Here is a 22,580-nt window from a genome sequence, read left to right on the forward strand (position 1 = left end):
TAAAATTTATCATTCTATAGATGCTTATTAAATCTCCTCTCTGCTATTTTCAAGGGTAGGAATTTCAAACAATCTTAATCTCTTCATAAGTCGATTTACTTAACTCCGGAACCATCTTAGTGACTGCTCTTTGTACTTTTTCTGATTTTATAATATTCCTCTTTTTATGAGGAGACCACACCACTACTGCATATTCCAATCTTGGTCTTATCATGGAAATCAACAGCTTTTTTATATTTTCTTTATCCAAATATGAGAATGCTATTCTTATTCTTTTTAACAAATTCATTGTCTCTCCAGTAATTTTATCAATGTGTCTGTCCAGAATCAAATTTTCAGTAACTGTTACCCCCAAATCCACTTCCTCTTTTGACTTCTTTAACTTCACACCTTTCATCTCATAATGATATTGTATTCTTTTCTTACTCTTACCAAACTCCATTAGTTTACATTTACTTAAATTGAATTTCATTTGCTAAGATTTACTCCATCTGTTTATCTTATTTAAATAATCTTGCAGTACCATACAGTCATTTACATTTTCTACCCTTCTTATCAGCTTAGCAACATCTGCAAACAGGTTCATCTATTTCTTCATTTATGTTGTTCACATATATTACAAACATTATCGGTCCCAACACTGACCCCTGTGGGACACCACTAGTTACTTTCTGCCAAGATGAATTTTGGTCTTGTATTACAGTTCTCATCTCTCTATCATCCAGATAATCCTCCATCCACTCCAGCAGTCTTTTTCCAATTTTTCCATAATTTTTTATCTTCAATAGCAATCTTTGGTGTGGTACTTTATCAAATGCCTTCTTCAAGTCTAAGAAAACACCATCTACCCATCCGTCTCTCTCCTGCACAATATGGACTACCCTTGAATAAAAGGACAATAAGTTCATGGAGCATGATCTTCCCCTCCTAAATCCAAACTAACAATTTACTAAAACTTTATCTCTTTCCAAGTGTTCCATCCATCTTTCCTTTATTGTTCTTTCACATAATTTTCCTACAACACTAGTCAAGGACACAGGTCTATAATTTAGTGGATTTTTCTTATTTCCTCCTTAGTATATTGGTGTAATATTTACTCTCTTCCAATCTTTTGGTATTCTTCCCTGTGATAGTGATGTCACCACTAGGTTGCGAATTTTATCAGACAGTTGTTCTCTTCATTCCTTCAATATCCAGTTTGATACTCCATCTGGACCAGTTGCTTTATTTACTTCAAGTTCTTCCATCATCTTCAGTATTTCTTCATTACTGACTAGGACTGTACTTGCTATATTCCTCACCAACTTATCACTTCCAGCATCAAACTCCCCTTCCACAGTAAATACCGATCTGAAACTTTTGTTCATAACCTCTGCTATGTCCTGTGCATCATCATAGATTTTTCCTTCAACTTTCAATCTTGATACACCTTTCTTCTTCATCTTCCCATTAATACGTCTAAAGAATAGTTTAAGTTCATTTATACACTTATCTATTATATCTATTTCATAGTTTCTTCTCTCCATTCTTATTATCTCAATGTACTTGTTTCTAGCATCAATATATTCCTCCTATCCGCTCTCAGTTTTCGTCTTCTTCGATCTACTCCAAGCATTTGATTTACGATTTCTAGCCTCTTTGCATTTTGTATTGAACCATTCTTCACCCACTCTACATCTCACTCCTTCTTTAGGTACAAATTTCTCCACAGAATTATATATCCTTATAAATTCATCCCATTTTTCAAAAACATCTTCTGCATCTTGAAAGTCTTTCCAGTCCACAGCAACAAAGTACTTTCTTAATTTTTCAAAGTCAGCTTTACTATATTTAAATCTTCTTACCTTATAATTTTCATCAATGATTACATTTTCATTTTTCAAATTAGATTCCATCAACACATGATCACTTTTATCTAGAGGGCTATCATAGTGTATAGTTTCAATAATTTCCATGTCCTTGATAAACACTAAATCAAGTCTTGATGGTTTATCTCTTCCACTAAATCTGGTATCACAATCAACCCATTGAGTCATCAAGTTTTCCATTGTCCATTTCAGTAGTCTATTACTCCATGAGTTCTCACTTCCAGTAGTTGTCAATGTCTCCCAGTTTATCTCCTTACAATTAAAATCACCAACAATAACTATATCACTACTTTCTATCACTATCTTTTCAAGACCTTTTAACACATGTACCAACATCTCTTCATGCTCTTCTTTTCACCAAGCATTGGTCAAAGGTGGCACATACACTCCTACATAATTCATTATTCTTCCACTTCCACTTCTAATCATCACGTGTAGAATCTCAGACTTGTCTCCACTTTTTATTACCTTCTCCACTTTGACACATTTTTTAGTCAAAATTGTCACTCCACCTCCTCCCTTGTCACTTCTATTTTCATCCATAAATCATATTTATCATCACCAATGTCAGGAATTCCCCATTCATTTTTCTATTTTGTCTCACATAATACAATATCCAGTGCAGTTCTGCTTAACAACTCATTTAATTCCATTTTAGTTGACATTAATCCATTTACATTAGCATAACATACCTTACTTACTGTCTGATGAAACATTTCTTTATTCTCATATCTCTTACTCTCCAGAAAACTTCTTCTTCTCCTCCTCTGTTCGTTGTTCATTTTTTTGTTTAGCCTCATTTAACAGCTTCTTTTGCTTCAATCTTTCAGTCTCATCCATATCCCTGTTTATCCATAAATTCTTATATTCTTCATCTCCAGACAACCTCTGAGACCCATTAATTACTCCTTCTGCTTGTAGCCATGTTGCAAACCTTGTTCTTATGGGTCTCATCTTTTCTTCTTCATATTTCTTGCTTTACTACCTGGCTGTCTTCATCTGTCACTTTCTTCAGTACCTTATTCAACATTTTCTTTTCCTTTTCCTCTCTTTGAATTCTGCTTACTATTGTCTTTTCCTTTAAAACAAATACAATTACTTGTTTATATTTTTTTACAGTCTCATTAACTTTTTCTCTTCTTTTATAACATTTACTACTTTTTGTCTGAGGTTTTGTTTCTCATTTTCTTGTTGTTCTATTACTTTCTTTAGTGATTCTTCTTCAAATTTATGCTCATTTAACCACTTATTTTGCCTCATTTCCACATCCTCTACACTTGCCTTCATTTCCTCATTCCCTTCTTGAACAGTTTCTACTTTTTCCTTTATTTCTTTCTTTAAACAGTCAATTTCCACCTTCAACTTCCCATTTTTATCTTTCATCTCCATCAGTTTTGCTGTAATAATCACCAATTTTTCACCTGTCTCCTTTTGGTGTGCCTCCAATGTCTTTATTCTCTCCACTAACTTGTCCATTATTTCTTCCATATATATTAAAGTTTTCTACACTGCCATCTATATTTTAGTTCTCTTTCTTCACCAGTAAAATCTTCAAAGGAGCCCCATTCTTTTGGGGTGCCACCCTCCGCCATTTGTGTATTTACTTAGTTTACTTAGTTGTAGTTTACGGGAGGTGAGTAATCTCATAGTATCCCATCTCCATATCTATCCAGTTTGGTCTTAAAAGCATGGAGGGTTATGGCACTGACAATGTCTTCACTGAGTTCATTCCATTTGTCCAGACTTCTGTGAGGAAAACTATACTTTTTGATGTCTCTTCTACAGTTGACTTTCTTCAACTACTTACTGTGTCCCCTTGTACTCTGTGTGTCTAAATTCATAAAACATTCTTTGTCCACATTTTCCATACCATTTATCATTCTATAGATGTTTATTAAATCTCCTCTCTCTTTCCTATTATAAAGGGTAGGAATTTCCAACATTCTTAATCTCTCTTCGTAGGTCGACTTACTCAACACAAGCTATGCTTGTGCTGTCCTGTCTCCATATCTATAAGCATTGTGTGTGTGTGTGTGTGTGTGTGTGTGTGTGTGTGTGTGTGTGTGTGTGTGTGTGTGTGTGTGTGTACATAAATTCTACTTCCACACAAAAATCAAACCAAAAAGAAGTCTGTGAGGTCCACTCTCCCTCTTGTTTCTCACCGGAATGTTGCAGCAGAGGTTGATGCCAAATGCTGCCACCAAGAAGAATGTCAGGTAAATGATGAGGCTGAAGTAGAATACCCCACAGCAGACTACCAGCAGGTATGCCCACCACTGGCCATTAAGGGTTGTGTTGAGGAAGTTGATGACAAACCACAAGTTTATGGCAATGATCACCAGTGAGAGGAGTGATGCCAGAACTTTGGTGAATCTGAGATATGGAAGCAAAAATGTAAACATAATGAAGTTTATAACATATCACAGGCCTACAAATTTCCCTCGGTCATAAGTAAACTATGTGTTATTTAAAAAAGATAGATGTTGTCTTCTTTTCTGAACAGAAAATATGTCACAGCTCATATTAAGACAATTACATAATCTGTCCCTGCCAATATCAAGATTTAAGAAAAAAATATTCCTCATATTACCTGTATCATGAAAAAAAAAAAGTAAAATACAACAAAAATAAAATGGGATGACAGAAAGATCTTGACCTGGTGTATAAATAGATAAATTACTTTTCTTTTGTTTTCCTCTTGTATGTCATTTTGTAACTGCAAGAAAAAACAATTATACACAAAAAAATCAAACATAATAGGCATGGATGGAACAAAAATCTTGATTTTTAACAATAAAAAAAAATCAGTTAAATGGATGAATCTAATCATCCTCTAAATGTAAAATGCACAAAGTCTCCAAGCCTCACCTTGCCTCAATTCACCTCCCAGCAACCAGACCACAACTGAGGCATGCATTCTACCTGTGCACTTCTCAGAGCAGGAGGAAGTCACTTGACAAAGAAAAGGGCAGAGGGGTGGGGGTAAAGGGTGGGAAGGGGGAGTGGTATGTCTGCTACACACTATGTCTGCTACACACTATGAGCAGCGAGATTTTAATAATTTTGCTTGCTACACCTCCCTGAAGGGACTAGTGGCAATTTAATTGTATCATGGTGTTCATTACTTTATAATCTTTCAAACAACAACACTCCCAACATGGTGCTTAAAAGGAGAGTGGGGGGAGGAGAATAAAACAACTACAACAGCCTACTCAGCAGGCAGGTGGGGACCCCCCCCCCACCACTCTGGACTCCCTCTTCGCCTCATCTCCCCTTCCCTCTTCCTCTTCTTTGCTATTTCCTCTTCTGTTTAACTGGCTGCATATGACACTGTATAAATCATTAAAATATCTGGCATTGCAATTAATGATGAATGAAAGACAAAATACAACAAAATAAGAGCCAAGAGTGGAATGATTGATATAAATATTAAATCTGAAAATACATTCAAGAGCACATCATCAAGACTCACATTCCATTCCTGAAGTCACCCATGACCTTGTGTGCTGAGGTGAAGGTGATGGTAGGAATAAGGGCAAAGGGCAACTGGAGTGACATGACAGCATTCAATAGGTCATTCATCCCTGTGAGGTCATTGATGTCCTGTGGGGCACCAAGAAACTTTAATTACATGTTCAATAAAGGAGATATTTTCTCCCACATATGATGCAGTTAACTTCCTGATGAATCAACTTCATTCTCTTACAGTCTATGTTTCACTTGTCAGTCATCCTACTCTTGCTAAGCTGTTCTCTATCATCATCACATCATATCCCTCTGTCCCTGGTACAACAACTTGTTTTTATTTTTTTATTACTTTCATCACCATCTCAAATGATTTAACTTTTCCAGTTATAATGTCATCCATCCAAATTTCCCTTTAAAATTTATCCTTCAATCATCTCGTAAGCCATCCTATTTCACAAGAATTTACTTCTTAGTTACAGTCTTGCATGTACCATAATGCCAACCTTACTGCTTCTCATTAATCTCTTAAATCTAAAAAAATCATTATGCCTATCTTAGTGATTCAGTCAATCTCAGGACATGAAACTTACATAGATAAAAAAATGGGAAAATATGAAATACTGTACCAAAATACATCATAAAACCAGGAACCCATAAAGAATCTTAAATTTTCACCTGGTATATATCTAAATGACTGTATTTTGCCTCTTGCTGATACTTAAATAAGAACTCCAAAAACCTCTCTGATTTATTTACTCTTCCTACATGTATTAGAGTGCAAAATTCAATCAATCAAGAAATAAATATACATAAATAAATAAATAAAGTAGTTAATTAATAAAATATATATATATATATATATATATATATATATATATATATATATATATATATATATATATATATATATATATATATATATATATATATATATTACAGTCAAAATCCGGAATCAGTCAAAACTAGTTTTAACTAAACCCGGAATCAGTCAAAACTAGTTTTAACTAGGTATTTTCAATGTGTTGGTGAACAACTAGTATTACCTAGGCAAAACTAGTTATACCTTAATGTGTTTGATATAACTAGAAATATCAAAGTTTAACTAGTTAAATCTAGTTTTATCTGATCGTGTAAGTTAAAACTAGATTCAACAACGGTACTGAATGTCAAAAGTAGGTGAGGGATATGACCACTCGTTTGAGTACCATTGCTCGTTTGAGTACCATTTTTGGGGAACTCAAACATAACATCCCCATCTAACCTAACCTAACCTGACCTAACTAGGTTAGACTAAAAGTGAAACTGGTGTAGTGCTGGGGAAAACATTTATATGTATAAGTAGCATTAGGTTAGGTTAGGTTAGGTTAGATGGGGATGTTATGTTTGAGTTCCCCAAAAATGGTACTCAAACGAGCAATGGTACTCAAACGAGTGGTCATATCCCTCACCTACTAGTTAAAACTAGTTTTGACTGATTCCGGGTTTTGACTGTAATATATATATATATATATATATATATATATATATATATATATATATATATATATATATATATATATATATATATATATATATATATATATATATATATATATATATATATATATATATATATATATATATATATATATATATATATATATATATATATATATATATATATATATATATATATATATATATATATATATATATATATATATATATATATATATATATATATATATATCCCAATGAATCATCATTCCTTAAGCAGTGTGTAGTTGAGGAGTTGGAAAAGAGAGGTTTCAAAGGCATTTCAACATATAATACTTCTCTTTAAAGTAGCCAACATGATTCATTATTTTGAGGTAACTCACTGTCATAGCTGTCAAGTTCACACGACACAGACTCACCTGATAGAATGCAATGAAGAAGGTGGGAGTGATGGCGATGGTTCGTGTCAAAAGAACTCTCTGCCATCTCTTCCAGCGCAAGTTAAGGAAGCCCTGCAAAAAATTTAAAATATTTTCATTTAATGACTATCTACATAATGACCATATACAAATATGAATCACTTTAATCACTATGAAGTTTTACTCTTATCCAGTATATTAGCATGTGAGAAAATGTAAACACACACACACACACACACACACACACACACACACACACACACACACACACACATGGAAGAATGGAAAAAAAAATAAAGAAATGTATAAAGAAGCTAAAGAGAAAAATGAATCAAGAACAGAAAAAAAAGATAAGAAAGAAGAGTGAAGAAATGGTGCATAAAGAAAAAAAAAAAGAAAATAAAATGGAAAAAAAAAATAGTAAAAATTATGCATGCAAACATAGATGGATTGATACACAGAAAACTGGAATTATAAGACTATTTAAAAGAAAAAAAAATCTGTATGTGGTGTGTTTAATGGAAACAAAACTAAAAGAAGAAAAACAGATAGTCATTAACAATAACTACAATATATGGAGAAGAGACAGGATTGGTAAAAGGGGGGAGGTGTAATGATAATGGCAAGAAAAGAGGCAGACAAAAATAGTGAAATATGGAGAAGGAAAAGCAGAAATAGGGAGGGTTAACTTTGAGGATAATAATAGAGAAATACTGATGATAATAACAATCCATGTACCACTCAAAACAAATTCTTGAGCAAGGAGGACTATGAGAAAATAATAGAAGATACTATTCAGTGCTTGAGTAGATTAATTAAAAGTAATAAAAGAGTATTATTGGTTAGTGACTTCAATTGCAAAGAAGTAAACTGGGAAACATTCAAGGCAGGAGGAAATAAAACTGCATGGGCAGAAATATTTATCTCTGAAGCTGACTATGGAAAACACAATGATGCAAGGGGTGACTGAAAATACAATATATTTAGGGAGATGATGAACCAACAAGATTAGACGTAACATTAACAAAAGTAATCAACCTAACTAAAGAATTAAGATGCCTGTATCCCACGTGAAAAGTGACCAGGTAATGATAGAAATAGAGTCTGATAATGATGTCAGTGAAGAGGATGAATCATACATAGAAAACAGGAGAAACTATGGGAAAGTGAATATAGATGATCTTAAGAAACTTTATGAAGAAATGGACTGAGAAAAGCTAAAAAGAGCAAATTATGTGCAAGATAAGTATGACATTTTTATGAAACTATATGAGACAGGAATGAATAAGTATGTTCCACTATACAAACCTAAAGAAAAAAGAAAACTGGTGTGGTTCAACGCAGGATGTGCAAGTGGAAAGAAAAAAAGAGACAAAGCATGGATAAGAATGAAATGAAATTGAAACCAAAAAACAAAGAAGACTTTAAGATAGCAAGAAATGAATATGTGAAAATAAGGAGAGAGGAAGAGAAAGGATATGAAAAAGATATACTTGAAGAGTGCAAGGTTGAAGGATGGAAATGAAACATATGAAGACCCAAAAGACATGAGTGAATTGCTAAACAAAAAGTTTCAACAAGTTTTCACAGAATCAGAATTTAAAGAACCACAAGACAAAAATGCAAATGTGGGAAATTACAGTAATCAAAGAAGTTTATAAAATGATGGAAGAACTGGAAGAGAGAAAAGCAACAGGACCAGATGGAACATCAAGTTTCATTTTAAAAGAGTGCAGGAAACAGTTCACTGAACCAGTATGTGACATAATAAAGTTTTCATTATCAACTGGATGTGTGCTTAAGGAATGGAATAGAGCAGACATAGTGCATATTTATAAAAGTGGAAAGAATGAAGAACCATTAAACTATAGACCAGTATCAATGACCAGCATAGTATATATATATATATATATATATATATATATATATATATATATATATATATATATATATATATATATATATATATATATATATGATAAGTGGTAAAGAAACAGTGGATAAAATTCCTAGAAAAACATGATTCAAGAGTGACTAATATAATTCAGGAGGGGAATGGATGGGTAGACTGCATGTATTTAGATGAAAAAAAAAAAAAAAAAGTTTTTGACAAAGTTTCCTTCAACAGGCCATTACGGATACTAGAAAATATAGGAGGATTAAATGAAAAAAAAAATAATAATAATAAAAATGGTTGGAAGCTACTGGCTGGATAACGATTTTTTGGGGGTGGGGTAAAAACGATCGTAGAGTTTTGGAAATTTTATTGAAACTTGGCCTTAATACTAATGTTGTTTTCCCCAAGTTTCAGCTCAATATCTGTAATAGAAAAGAAAAAAAAATGCCTTGAAAACACATGGTATCACTGTATATAGATCTTGCAAGATATGAGTTTTAAGGCTTTTTAAATACTCCCAATCGAAAGGCAATTAATTTATCTAAAGATTGTATATGTTATATTTTCAAATATTACATTAATACAAGCCACTGTAACAGGACGAAACAGGTGTTAAAAAAGGGGCTCTTTTTTTTTTTTTGCGATTTAAAAATCATGAAAAAAATATTTCCATAATCTATTCTAATAAATTGACTTAAACGTTTAATAGCCTTATTCAAGACAAAGAAAACAAAAGAAAAATGAAGAAAACCGAGCCATAAATAAAGGAATAGATAAAAAAAAAATGTAGTAAAAACTTACGTTCCGAGAAACAGCGCTTCAAAGCCGCAGGGAAGGGAGGATTGGTGGTCAGAACGAACCTGCTTCATATGCCAACTCTTCCTGCAGCCTCTTGTTTCGCATCTTCTTCCTTGGAACGATGTCCATTCTCCTGTCTTGCTCCTTTAGAAGTTTATGCAGTGCTGTTGCCCTGAAGATACCCATAATGGAGTCGAGGCAGCTGTTTGCGTAGCCAGTATTGTAATTAGCTACTGCCTGGGCCGCGGCAAAATCCAGCAGCGGCTTGTTTGCATTTTTGTGCTTTGGGCAGATCCTCAATATTCTGGAATGGAGTGACTCATTTGGATTTTGAGTTCTGCAAGCCAAACACTTCAGCATCATGTCATCTTCTGTCAGTCTGTCATATACTTCTTTGACGAGACTCAATTCGTCTGACAGCTGAAATCGGATTTTCATTTCTCTGTGGCTTTTTGGTTCTTCATTGTTAGCGAGGGCCTTGTAAAAACACCAGGAATCTTTGGTAGCTGGGCAAAGGTGATGCTTGGGGTTTTCATCATTAGAGGAACAGTGATAAAAGGATGAAAGTATGTCATCCCTCATCTCGGCAGGAGAGGTGCCCCTCTTGCGTCGAACAGCGATCCCAAAGTATCGCGTAAGGTACGTGATTGCATTCTCTGTCAGTTGGTTGCGGCCACCTAGACTCCTCTTCCTCTTCTTACTACCATCAGCAGCGACTTCTGTGGACACCTGCTTACTCAGCTTCCTCAGGGCAGTTCCAAGTCGCTTTGACACGTGATTTATGCACTCCTCTTTGTGCTCTTCCCCGTATGGTCCATTTCCATCATTCAGATTCCTTACTGCAATATAGGCACTGCTGTCACCATCAAATTTGAAAGTCGTATGTCGCAGGTTGTATGACAGCGAGCACTCCCACATCATCACAGCTGCAGCAGACTCCATGGCACCCGACGAGCCGAGATGATTCACATGGCACTCATTGGCGTGTCCGGCATGCCACTCGCTGAATGCCTCCTCTGTACGTAGACTTTAATTCCTTTTTGTACAGTTCACACAACATTTCGACATCGTCTGATAGTCTAATATCAGTCCTGTGTTAGCATCAACAATGGCACCAGCACCTAGTAGCGATTTATGGCCACGTGTGTGCCAGGTACCATCGAACGTCACATCAACATTCAAGTTTCCATTGACGTCAGGATGTCTGTCAAGTGTACTTTCATAAAATTCCATCACTTTCATTTGGTTTTCATTGAGCACTTTATCTGTGTGTTCTACTGCCTTTCTAGTGATAAATTTCCTGTAGCGGGAAAATGTAACTTTGCTGAGGTGTGGGATGTTCAAGTAAGCACAAACTTTTTCCAAGCCTCTGTACCACCAGCCCAGGAGCATCACTGCATACACAAGCATCACTGTCCTCATCCCTATGCTTACATTGCCAGTGTCACTATCACCTTTTGTGTCCAAGGCCACGAACTTATAATCGGTGCACACAAATTTCACTGAAACATCTATCTGAGTCTGCCTTGTCACACACTTCATGTTTGTAGTCAAACACGAACTACAACTGATATTCTTTGCTAGTTCTTCCAGTCTTGTTTTCTTTATTAGCACATCGGTGCTATTTGATGTGGGTTGAATTTCCGGGCTGCTAAATGCTTTCCTTTACTCCGCTGACGTCTCTCCAAATGTTTGGGAAGCACGTGGAGGGGGCGGGGTCTCGCGAGAGGTGGAGTGGACAGGGGGACGCTCTGGCTCACCCTCCAGCCCTGTTTCTATATATTCTTCCTCTAATGGCACGATGTCTTCTTCTTCTTTCATAGCTTTTACTTTCCGAGCCTTCTCTGTGTTCTTCTGACGTGACAGGATATATTTCTTCCGTTTCGGCATGGTAAAATAGCTTGGAAAACAAAGTTATTGAGGCGCGAGAAGACAAAGCTGCACCATATAACAGTTTCTTCGATAAGATGTTTTCCCATTACATGTTCTTCCATGGCATGCTTTTCCAGCACTGCCTGGGAGTCTCCCCTGCTGTGGGCGCGGCGCCCACGCTTCTTGCGTCGAAACAGCCGCAGGAAGGCGTGGATGCAGGCGCAGCATCCAGCCTTCCGGGCGTCTTGTTGCGCTTCTCTGGGTTGGTCTTGTTCATACATTCAATCTCTCCGGAAGCCTGAAGGGCACTAGTGGGCCATAGATAAAGGAGTGTAGCCCAGTGGTGAGGTGCTAGCCTCAGAAAGGGTCCCCAAGAGGTAAAACCGGATAAATGAATTTTTCGTATATTATATCTATAGGAAAAGTAATGCGGTACAAATGTCTTCTCCGCTCATCGTCGCGATGATCCCCCCCCCCCTTTGGGAAAGAGACGCCTAAACATACTTATAATAGAGATACACTTATGATATTATCAGAGAATAAAGTCAGATGATCAAGGAAGGTGTTGCCGATTTTCATAATTTTTTTTAGTTATACCTCCAAAATCGCGTTACCCGGTCCCCTAAAGGAAAGAGAAATGAGAATGGTGATAAAAGATATGAAATAAATAATGGACAAAAGTAGATAGTGGAATACTATAAGGATCAGTGTTGGCAACAATACTTTTCTTGATCTACATAAATTATATACTTGAAGGAGTCAAGTTACATGAGTTTGTTTGCAGATGATGCAAAATTACAAAATATAAGAAACAACAAAGACTGAAATTCTACAAGAGGATTTGAATGAAGTCTGTGACTGGAGTAAGAAATGAGAGATCGAATTTAATGTGAAAAAATGTCATGTAATGGAAATGGGAAAAAAAAATTAATAAATAAATAAAAAGGACCAAAATGGGAAATGAAGAAATAATAAAAGTACACTAAGAGAAAGATCTGGGAGTGATAATATAGGATAGTTAACAGTTGGAGAAACATGTAGAAAAGTTATTCGGAGATACATATAAAATGGTGAGAAATATTGAACAGTATTCCACTACATGGATAGAGATATGATGAGAAAGATAATTACCATTATGATTAGACCAAAGATGGAATATGCTGAATCAATGTGGTCTCCCCACAAGAAGAAACATGCATAAAAAAAAGAAAAAAAAAACACAAAGGATACAAAAGATGGCAATGAAAATGGTTCCAGAACTGAAAGAATTAACATATGAAGAAAGGTTAAAGGAAGTTAATCTGCCAACATTGGAACAAAGAAGGGAACTGGGAGATTTAATACTAATTTATAAAATGTGAAATAGCATGGAAGAAATTGATAATGAGAAACTACTAGGTATTAAGAGAAGTAGAAAATACCAGATACACATGAGGCCACAGCATAAGACTAAGAAAAGGAAGATGCTTGAATATTATCAAGAAATAAAGTTTCCCACAGAGAAATAAAGAAGTTCGGAACAAGCTAAGTGAGGATGTAATATCGGTAACAAGTGTGCACAACCTTAAGGAAAAACTGAACAAGTGCAGATATGGAGGTGTAACTCAGACCCTGTAAATTATGACTAGGTAAATGCAATTAGGTAAATACACATACAACAGTCTTTTCCTGAAAAATAAAAATATAGTAAATAAATAGTAAATAGATTAATACACAAAGAAGCACACTTACTCTTTTTTTTTTTATGTAGGAAGGATACTGGCCAAGGGCAACAAAAATCTAATAAAAAAAATGCCCACTGAAATGGCAGTCCCATAAAAGGGTCAAAGCAGTGGTCAAAAATTGGTGGATATGTGTCTTGAAACCTCCCTCTTGAAGGAATTCAAGCCATAGGAAGGTGGAAATACAGATGCAGGCAGGGAGTTCCAGAGTTTACCAGAGAAAGGGATGAATGATTGAGAATACTGGTTAACTCTTGCATTAGAGAGGTGGACAGAATAGGGGTGAGAGAAAGAAGAAAGTCTTGTGCAGCGAGGCAGCAGAAGGAGGGGAGGCATGCAGTTAGCAAGATCAGAAGAGCAGTTGGCATGAAAATAGCGGTAGAAGACAGCTAGATATGCAACATTGCGGTGGTGAGAGAGGGGCTGAAGACAGTCAGTTAGAGGAGAGTAGTTGATGAGATGAAAAGCTTTTGATTCCACCCTGTCTAGAAGAGCAGTATGAGTGGAACCCCCCCCAGACATGTGAAGCATACTCCATACATGGACGGATAAGGCCCTTGTACAGAGTTAGCAGCTGGGGGGGTGAGAAAAACTGGCGGAGACGTCTCAGAACACCTAACTTCATAGAAGCTGTTTTAGCTAGAGATGAGATGTGAAGTTTCCAGTTCAGATTATAAGTAAAGGACAGACCGAGGATGTTCAGTGTAGAAGAGTGGGACAGTTGAGTGTCATTGAAGAAGAGGGGATAGTTGTCTGGAAGGTTGTGTCGAGTTGATAGATGGAGGAATTGAGTTTTTGAGGCATTGAACAATACCAAGTTTGCTCTGCCCCAATCAGAAATTTTAGAAAGATCAAAAGTCAGGCGTTCTGTGGCTTCCCTGCGTGATATGTTTACCTCCTGAAGGGTTGGATGTCTATGAAAAGACGTGGAAAAGTGCAGGGTGGTATCATCAGCATAGGAGTGGATAGGACAAGAAGTTTTGTTTAGAAGATCATTAATGAATAATAAGAAGAGAGTGGGTGACAGGACAGAACCCTGAGGAACACCACTGTTAATAGATTTAGGAGAAGAACAGTGACCGTCTACCACAGCAGCAATAGAACGGTCAGAAAGGAAACTTGAGATGAAGTTACAGAGAGAAGGATAGAAACCGTAGGAGGGTAGTTTGGAAATCAAAGCTTTGTGCCAGACTCTATCAAAGGCTTTTGATATGTCCAAGGCAACACCAAAAGTTTCACCAAAGTCTCTAAAAGAGGATGACCAAGACTCAGTAAGGAAAGCCAGAAGATCACCAGTAGAGCGGCCTTGACGGAACCCATACTGGCGATCAGATAGAAGGTTGTGAAGTAATAGATGTTTAAGAATCTTCCTGTTGAGGATAGATTCAAAAACTTTAGATAAGCAGGAAATTAAAGCAATAGGACGGTAGTTTGAGGGATTAGAGCGGTCACCCTTTTAGGAACAGGTTGAATGTAGGCAAACTTCCAGCAAGAAGGAAAGGTAGATGTTGACAGACAGAGCTGAAAGGGTTTGACTAGGCAAGGTGCAAGCACGGAGGCACAGTTTCGGAGAACAATAGGAGGGACCCCATCAGGTCCATAAGCCTTCCGAGGGTTTAGGCCAGCGAGGGCATCGAAAACATCATTGCGAAGAATTTTAATACGTGGCATGAAGTAGTCAGAGGGTGGAGGAGAGGGAGGAACAAGCCCAGAATCGTCCAAGGTAGAGTTTTTAGCAAAGGTTTGAGCAAAGAGTTCAGCTTTAGAAATAGATGTGATAGCAGTGGTGCCATCTGGTTGAAGTAAAGGAGGGAAAGAAGAAGAAGCAAAGTTATTGGAGATATTTTTGGCTAGATGCCAGAAATCACGAGGGAAGTTAGATCATGAAAGGTTTTGACATTTTCTGTTAATGAAGGAGTTTTTGGCTAGTTGGAGAACAGACTTGGCATGGTTCCGGGCAGAAATATAAAGTGCATGAGATTCTGGTGATGGAAGGCTTAAGTACCTTTTGTGGGCCACCTCTCTATCATGTATAGCACGAGAACAAGCTGTGTTAAACCAAGGTTTAGAAGGTTTAGGACGAGAAAAAGAATGAGAAATGTACGCCTCCATGCCAGACACTATCACCTCTGTTATACGCTCAGCACACAAAGACAGGTCTCTGACACGGAAGCAGTAGTCATTCCAAGGAAAATCAGCAAAATACCTCCTCAGGTCCCCCCAACTAGCAGAGGCAAAATGCCAGAGGCACCTTCGCTTAGGGGGATCCTGAGGAGGGATTGGAGTGATAGGACAAGATAAAGATATGAGATTGTGATCGGAGGAGCCCAACGGAGAAGAAAGGGTGACAGCATAAGCAGAAGGATTAGAGGTCAGGAAAAGGTCAAGAATGTTGGGCGTATCTCCAAGACGGTCAGGAATATGAGTAGGGTGTTGCACCAATTGCTCTAGGTCATGGAGGATAGCAAAGTTGTAGGCTAGTTCACCAGGATGGTCAGTGAAGGGAGAGGAAAGCCAAAGCTGGTGGTGAACATTGAAGTCTCCAGGAATGGAGATCTCTGCAAAAGGGAAGAGGGTCAGAATGTGCTCCACTTTGGAAGTTAAGTAGTCAAAGAATTTCTTATAGTCAGAGTTAGGAGAGAGGTATACAGCACAGATAAATTTAGTATGAGAATGACTCTGTAGTCGTAGCCAGATGGTGGAAAACTTGAAAGATTCAAGAGCGTGGGCATGAGAGCAGGTTAAGTCATTGCGCACATAAACGCAGCATCCAGCTTTGGATCGAAAATGAGGATAGAGAAAGTAGGAGGGAACAGAAAAGGGGCTACTGTCAGTTGCCTCAGACACCTGAGTTTCAGTGAGGAAAAGAAGATGAGGTTTAGAAGAGGAGAGGTGGTGTTCTACAGATTGAAAATTAGATCTTAGACCGCAAATGTTGCAGAAGTTAATGAAGAAAAAGTTGAGGGGGGTGTCAAGACACTTAGGGTCGTTGACGGAAAGGCAGTCCGACCTGGGGACATTTATGGTCCCCTCCCCAGATGGGGACTCCGAGGCTGGTGTAGGAGTCGCCATGATTTTAAAATTTTTGAGTGAAGGGTGTGTGTGTTATTAGGTACTTGTAGTTTTGTGTGGAGGAAGAGAGTTGTCCTTAGAGGGCAGGCTGTGACTACCCCCTTGTGTTGTGAGACACAAAGGGAAACGTTCAGTGAGGTCACAGCTGGGTTTAATGATAAGTTCACAGCACCCCCTGAACAGTCACTGGGAGTAATTATTGTTTCGGCAGGTGTCTACTGCCTCCTCCTCTATAACAACACAGTAAAAATTTGACTCACTCACACCCAACATAGCATCTCAATACATAGGTACATAGTAAAAAGTTGGACTAGCTGGAAAAAAGCTGGTCAGAGTTAAGCAAATGTAGCAAAAAAATTTTAAACAAACTTATAAAAAAAAGGACAATAATAATTTATTCCTAAATTACCAGCAATAGCTTAAATTATTATAGAAGATGCTTTTCAACTTGACTGACTAGGAGGAAAGCTGTTAGAGATACAGGATGTAACATGAATTTCTGCAGATATTGCCAGAGGTGAAAGTATAGGTTATTCTAAGCGGAAAATGTTCCATGCACACATGCATTTTGAACTATTGTTTAGCTGTGGTATGAAATTCAAGTGTGGCTGGGTGAGTAACCATGGCAGGATGTGTAGACCTGGATGTCTGTTGGTGAATTTGTGAATAATTCTGTCATGTTTTCTAAAAGTTTTGGAGGTTTACAGTATCCTATGACAAGATGAGTGACAACAACGGACTGATACCATTTACTGATAAACATTACCCAATGATAGTATGGATGTAATAAACAACAAGTAAAATAATTGGTTGCCCAGGTGGGGAAGGGAAAGGAGCAAGACAAGCAGCAAATCAATGGATTGTTAGTCTGTTACACAGTGCAGTTTCCCTCTGAGACTGTGACAATGAATATGTTCAGACAGTATTGCATAATTTAAAGTAATGTGAAGCATGCAGACATGGCGTTTCTCTGCCATGGTTACCTGTCCAGCTTGCCCGTTGTGTCTGTCGCCCAGCCACACCTTAATCTCATACCACAGCTAAACGCCTCAAAATGCATATGTTCAAAGAACATTTTTGACTTAGAATAACCTGCACAACCATCCATAGAAACTTGTGTTACACTCTATATATATTTGCCGGCACATTAGATGCACTTTTTTCCTGAAAAAAAAAAAAAAAAAAATCTGATAATTACTGTGCATCTAATGTGGCCAGAGCACAGATGCCTAGGCCTGTAAGCCTGGGTCTATAGGTGTGGAGATGAAGCAGTAGTAAATGTACACTAAGCATAAATACTGTTACTAAAATATTACTAATAATAAAATTCTCTCTCTCACTCTCTCTCTCTCTCTCTCTCTCTCTCTTTGCTTCGCTTCGCTTCTCTCCTCTCCTCTCCTCTTCTCTTATCTTATCTTCTCTTCCCTTCTCCTCTTCCCTCCTCTCCTGGAAGGGAAGTTTGAGACAAGATGAAAGAGCAAGGGAGAGGAAAGGAAAAAGGAGGGAAGGGACATAACTGAGGAAGGAGAGTGCATGGAGCAAGGAGGTGGAGGAAGGGTGAAGAAGGATGGGAGGATGAGGAGAAAGTAGAAAGAATAATTATAAGCAACAAAGGTGAGGAGTGAGTGGAGAAATTAGGAGAGTGGAAGTTTTGAGAAATAAGTATTCTCTTTTCCTGTCTCCTATTCCTTTTCATTTTCCTCCATCCATTACCTTCCCATTTATGTTCCTTTCATCCATTTTCATTCTCAAACAGTCTCATTCAACTTTGCAATCCTCTGGATTGTTCTTATTCTCTCTCTCTCTCTCTCTCTCTCTCTCTCTCTCTCTCTCTCTCTCTCTCTCTCTCTCTCTCTCTCTCTCTCTCTCTCTCACACACACACACACACACACACACACACACACACACACACACACACACACACAGAGAAGTAAAAGCAAACAGGAGCTCCTAAAAAATCCAGCCATCTACATCGCTGAGAGCTGCCCTAGTGGAAATACAGAGGTGAGAGTTCACACTGGTTTTACTCGTTGCTGTCCCGTCTCCAAGAGTGTTTTGTAGAAAGCAGTTAAATTGTTATAAAGAGTGGTGAAGAGGGGGCTACTTCTGTCCCCACCATGTTGTTTATACCTACGGGGACCATCCTGAAGGTGAGACAGAGAGACTTCTTGGGATTTAGGGAAGAGGACCGAAGGGTTGGGGAAACAATGATGAGAAGGAGAATTATCACACTGGAAACCGAAATGAAGGATAGATTTAGCAAGATGGAGAAGATGGTTGAAACTTTGATCAGCGAAAAGGGGGTGTGGAAAGGTGCATACGACAATCTACATAAAAAAACTAACGTTATATGAAAAGAAAGCAATGGAATATGAAGGCAAAGTGGAAGAATTAAATGTAAAACAGGAAAATTGGAAAAAAGAACATGAGGAAGAAAAGATCGATTTTAGGAAAATTGTGGAGGAACAAACCAAGGCAAATGACACAAAGCTAACAGAAAAGGTTGTTCAAGTTATAAAACAGAAAGAAAACTTGATGAGAGACACTGTGGATAAGAAAAAAACTGTTGTGGTATTCGGCCTGAAGGAAGAGTGTACACCTCTGTGGACTGAAAGAGAAAAGAAGGAAAAGAGATGTGTGGAAAAATTAGTGGAGACATTACAAGAACAAGAAGAAAAAGAGCTGACTGGAGAGATCGAAGAAATTACAAGATTGGGTAGATGTGTTGAGGATGGACAGCATTTAGGTCACAAGTGGCAGCTGAAGAAACACTGAGTAAATCCTGGAAACTGGCAAAGGTGGAAGAATACAAACAAATGTGGATAAAAAAAGATAGAACCAAAGAAGAAAGAGATACTATAAATGAACTAAAAAAAGAAGCAAATGAAAAAAAACAGAAAACTATCAGAGGTGGAGAAAAAACAGTTCTTTTGGAGGGTTATGGACATGAGGTTGAGAAAGTGGTACAGGAGAGAAGTAAATGCAGAAGGGGAAGACTAAAAGTAGCATGCACGAACATAAATGGACTAATGTCGGCAGTGTTGGAACTAGAAGACTACTTAAAAGAGGAGAATCCGGACATCATCGGAATTGTTGAAACTAAACTGGCAAGTGAAGGGGATATATTAAATATTGGTGAAGGAAAATACGACCTCTGGATGAGAAATAGAAAGAATAAACGGGGAGAAGTGTGATGTTTCTAGTTAGGAAGGATTTATTAGTGGAATCTGTCACATATGGGATTGAGGAGGCAGAAGTATTGAAAATAAGCTTAAGACAGAATATGGGAAGATACTGTAATGTTGTGGTGACTTGTGTTCCCCCCTATTCCAACTCTCAGAGAGAGGATGAATATAAAAAAATGCTTGAGGACACAAGGAAATGTTTGGCAGAGTTGCTTTAGGAAAATGATGATATACTCCTGATGGGGGACTTTTACTGTAAAGCGATATCTTGGGAGAATTGGACCAGAGAAGGCAGTGAGTCATCTTGGGGGAACAAGCTACTAGACCTGGCTATTGAAAATTTCCTGACACAATGGGTTACAGATGACACAGGATTTAGGGGAAATGAGGCACCTTCAAGGCTCGATCTAATTTTCACCAAGGAACAAGAAATAGTAGAAGACCTTAAATACATAAACCCAATAGGAAAAAGTGATCATGTGCTGATTCAGTTCACAGTTATGGATCATAATCTCAATTTAAGGAAAGAGGACCACAGAAGAGAATGGCTAAACTACAGCAAGACTAACTTTAGACAATTTAGGAAGTATTTCAGCGAAGTGAATTGGAACATAGTTATTCAAAAGGAGGACATAGAGGAAAAGTGGACGGTTTTCCTGGACATTTATAATAAGGGAGTAGAGAAATGGGTACCCAAAAGATCAATGGAGAACATTTTCAAAGGATTGGTACAATAGGAGATGTGCAGCAGCTAGATTGGAGAGAGAAAAAGCATAGAACAAGTGGAAGAAGAACAAGAGACTGGACCTGTGGAGTGATTATATAAGGAAGAGGAATGAATATGTCAAAACTCGCAGAGATGAGCAGAAAAATTTTGAAAAGAATGTTGTGGAGAAATGTAAAGACCAACAAAAATTATCTTATAAATCCATCAATGGAAAATTAAAGAGTAAAGATGAAATAAGCATGGTAAAAGCTGGAGAAGAGACAGTGGATGACCCAAACGAGGTAGCTGAAGTGTTTAAGAGATACTTCCACTCTGTGTTTACTAAGGAAAATTATTTAAGAGGTGAGAGGACAGCATTAAAAAAGGAACCGACCTACAGGAGATTAAAACATCAGAAGAAGTAAAGAATATGTTGGAAGACCTGGATGTAAAGAAAGCAATGGGTCCTGATGGTGTATCGAGTTGGATTTTAAAAGAGTGTAGCTCACAATTAGTCTCAGCGCTGCACAATATAATTAGCACCACCCTGGTAAAAGGTACAGTACCCATAGATTGGAAATGAGCAGATATTACCCCAATTCACAAGACCGGAAGTAATGAAGATCCATTAAATTATAGAACTGTATTGCTTACAAGTGTGGTGGTGAAGATTTGTGAAAAGATTATAAAGACAGATGGGTAAAATACCTAGAAGACAACAAGGTGATAACAGAGAAACAGTTTGGCTTCAGTAAAGGAAGATCTTGTGTTATGAATTTGATATGTTTCTACTCAAGAGTAATAGATATAGTGCAAGAGAGAGATGAATGGGCAGACTGCATATACTTAAATCTGAGAAAAGCATCTGATAAAGTTCCACTCAGAAGACTAATATGGAAATTGGAAAAAATTGGAGAACTCAGCGGATCACTGTTAAAGTGGATGACTGGCTTTTTGACAAACACAGAAATGAGGACAGTAATTAAGGGCAGCAGGTTGAACTGGAGGATGGTAATAAGTGGAGTCCCACAAGGTTCAGTACTTGCACTTATTATGTTCACAGTTTATATAAATGATATGACAGAAGATGTAAAAAGTTACATGAACCTTTTCGCTGATGACGCTAAGATTATGAGGAAATTAACGAATGAAGAGGATTGCAGTGCTTTAAATCAGGACTTAATTAAGATTAATGAATGGTCACTGAGGTGGAACATGGAGTTTAATGCTAAAAAATGTAGTGTGATGAGGTTTGGAAAAAGTGTGAAAAGACCAGTTGGCAACTATTACTTAGGGAATGAAGAAATCTCTATAAGATCAGAAGAAAAGACCTAGGAGTAATTATTACTGATAATTTGTCATTTGGGAAGCACATAAACAAAATTATAGGAGAAACATATAATCTGCTGAGAAACATCAAGATAACATTCTCCTATATTGATGAAGATATGATAAAAAAGACTAATAACAACAATGATACATCTGAGATTGGAGTACGCAGCATTAGTGTGGTCGCCAATTTGAAAAAGGATACAAGAAAGTTAGAAAGAATCTAGAGAGCTGCAACTAAAGTCCCTCTATGCTTAAGAGAGTATAGTTATGAGGAAAGGTTGAAGAGATTGGGCCTGACTACACTAGAAATAAAGGAGGGAAAGAGGTGATTTGATAGCAATACATAGAATATTGGAAGGAATGGAAAAGCTGGACCGACAAGACCTCATGATACCAGATACAAGAGACACAAGAGTACATGGAAGGAAATTGAAAAGGAGTGTTTGCAGAAGAGACATCAAGAAACATAGCTTCCCACACAGAAGTATAACAGTGTGGAATGAACTTAAGGATGAGACTGTGTGTGCAAAGACAATTCATAAATTTAAAGAAAATCTAGATAAAAGTTGATATGGAGACAGGACGGCATGAGCCTAGTTTGGCTCTTGTCCTGAATTTCACAACCAGGTAATACAACTAGGTAAATACACACACACACACACACACACACACACACACACACACACACACACACACACACACACACACACACACACACACACACACACACACACACACACACACACACAGAGAGAGAGAGAGAGA

The 22,580-nt window shown here is 37.4% G+C and overlaps 1 protein-coding gene across 1 annotated transcript in view; it reads right to left on the reverse strand.

The window, feature by feature from the left end:
* Positions 1 to 22,580, reverse strand: part of LOC135108109 (natural resistance-associated macrophage protein 2-like) — a 134,044-nt gene that overhangs the window by 21,999 nt on the left and 89,465 nt on the right. Inside the window, exons 9-11 of the mRNA XM_064018788.1 lie at positions 7,232 to 7,324; positions 5,341 to 5,471; positions 4,031 to 4,241 (exon numbers count right to left, since the gene is read on the reverse strand). Of these exons, the coding sequence (XP_063874858.1) occupies positions 4,031 to 4,241; positions 5,341 to 5,471; positions 7,232 to 7,324 (435 nt within the window). The remainder of the gene's footprint in view (positions 1 to 4,030; positions 4,242 to 5,340; positions 5,472 to 7,231; positions 7,325 to 22,580) is intronic.

Source organism: Scylla paramamosain, chromosome 16 (assembly GCF_035594125.1).
Source record: "Scylla paramamosain isolate STU-SP2022 chromosome 16, ASM3559412v1, whole genome shotgun sequence".
In the NCBI taxonomy this organism is placed as follows: Eukaryota; Metazoa; Arthropoda; class Malacostraca; order Decapoda; family Portunidae; genus Scylla; species Scylla paramamosain.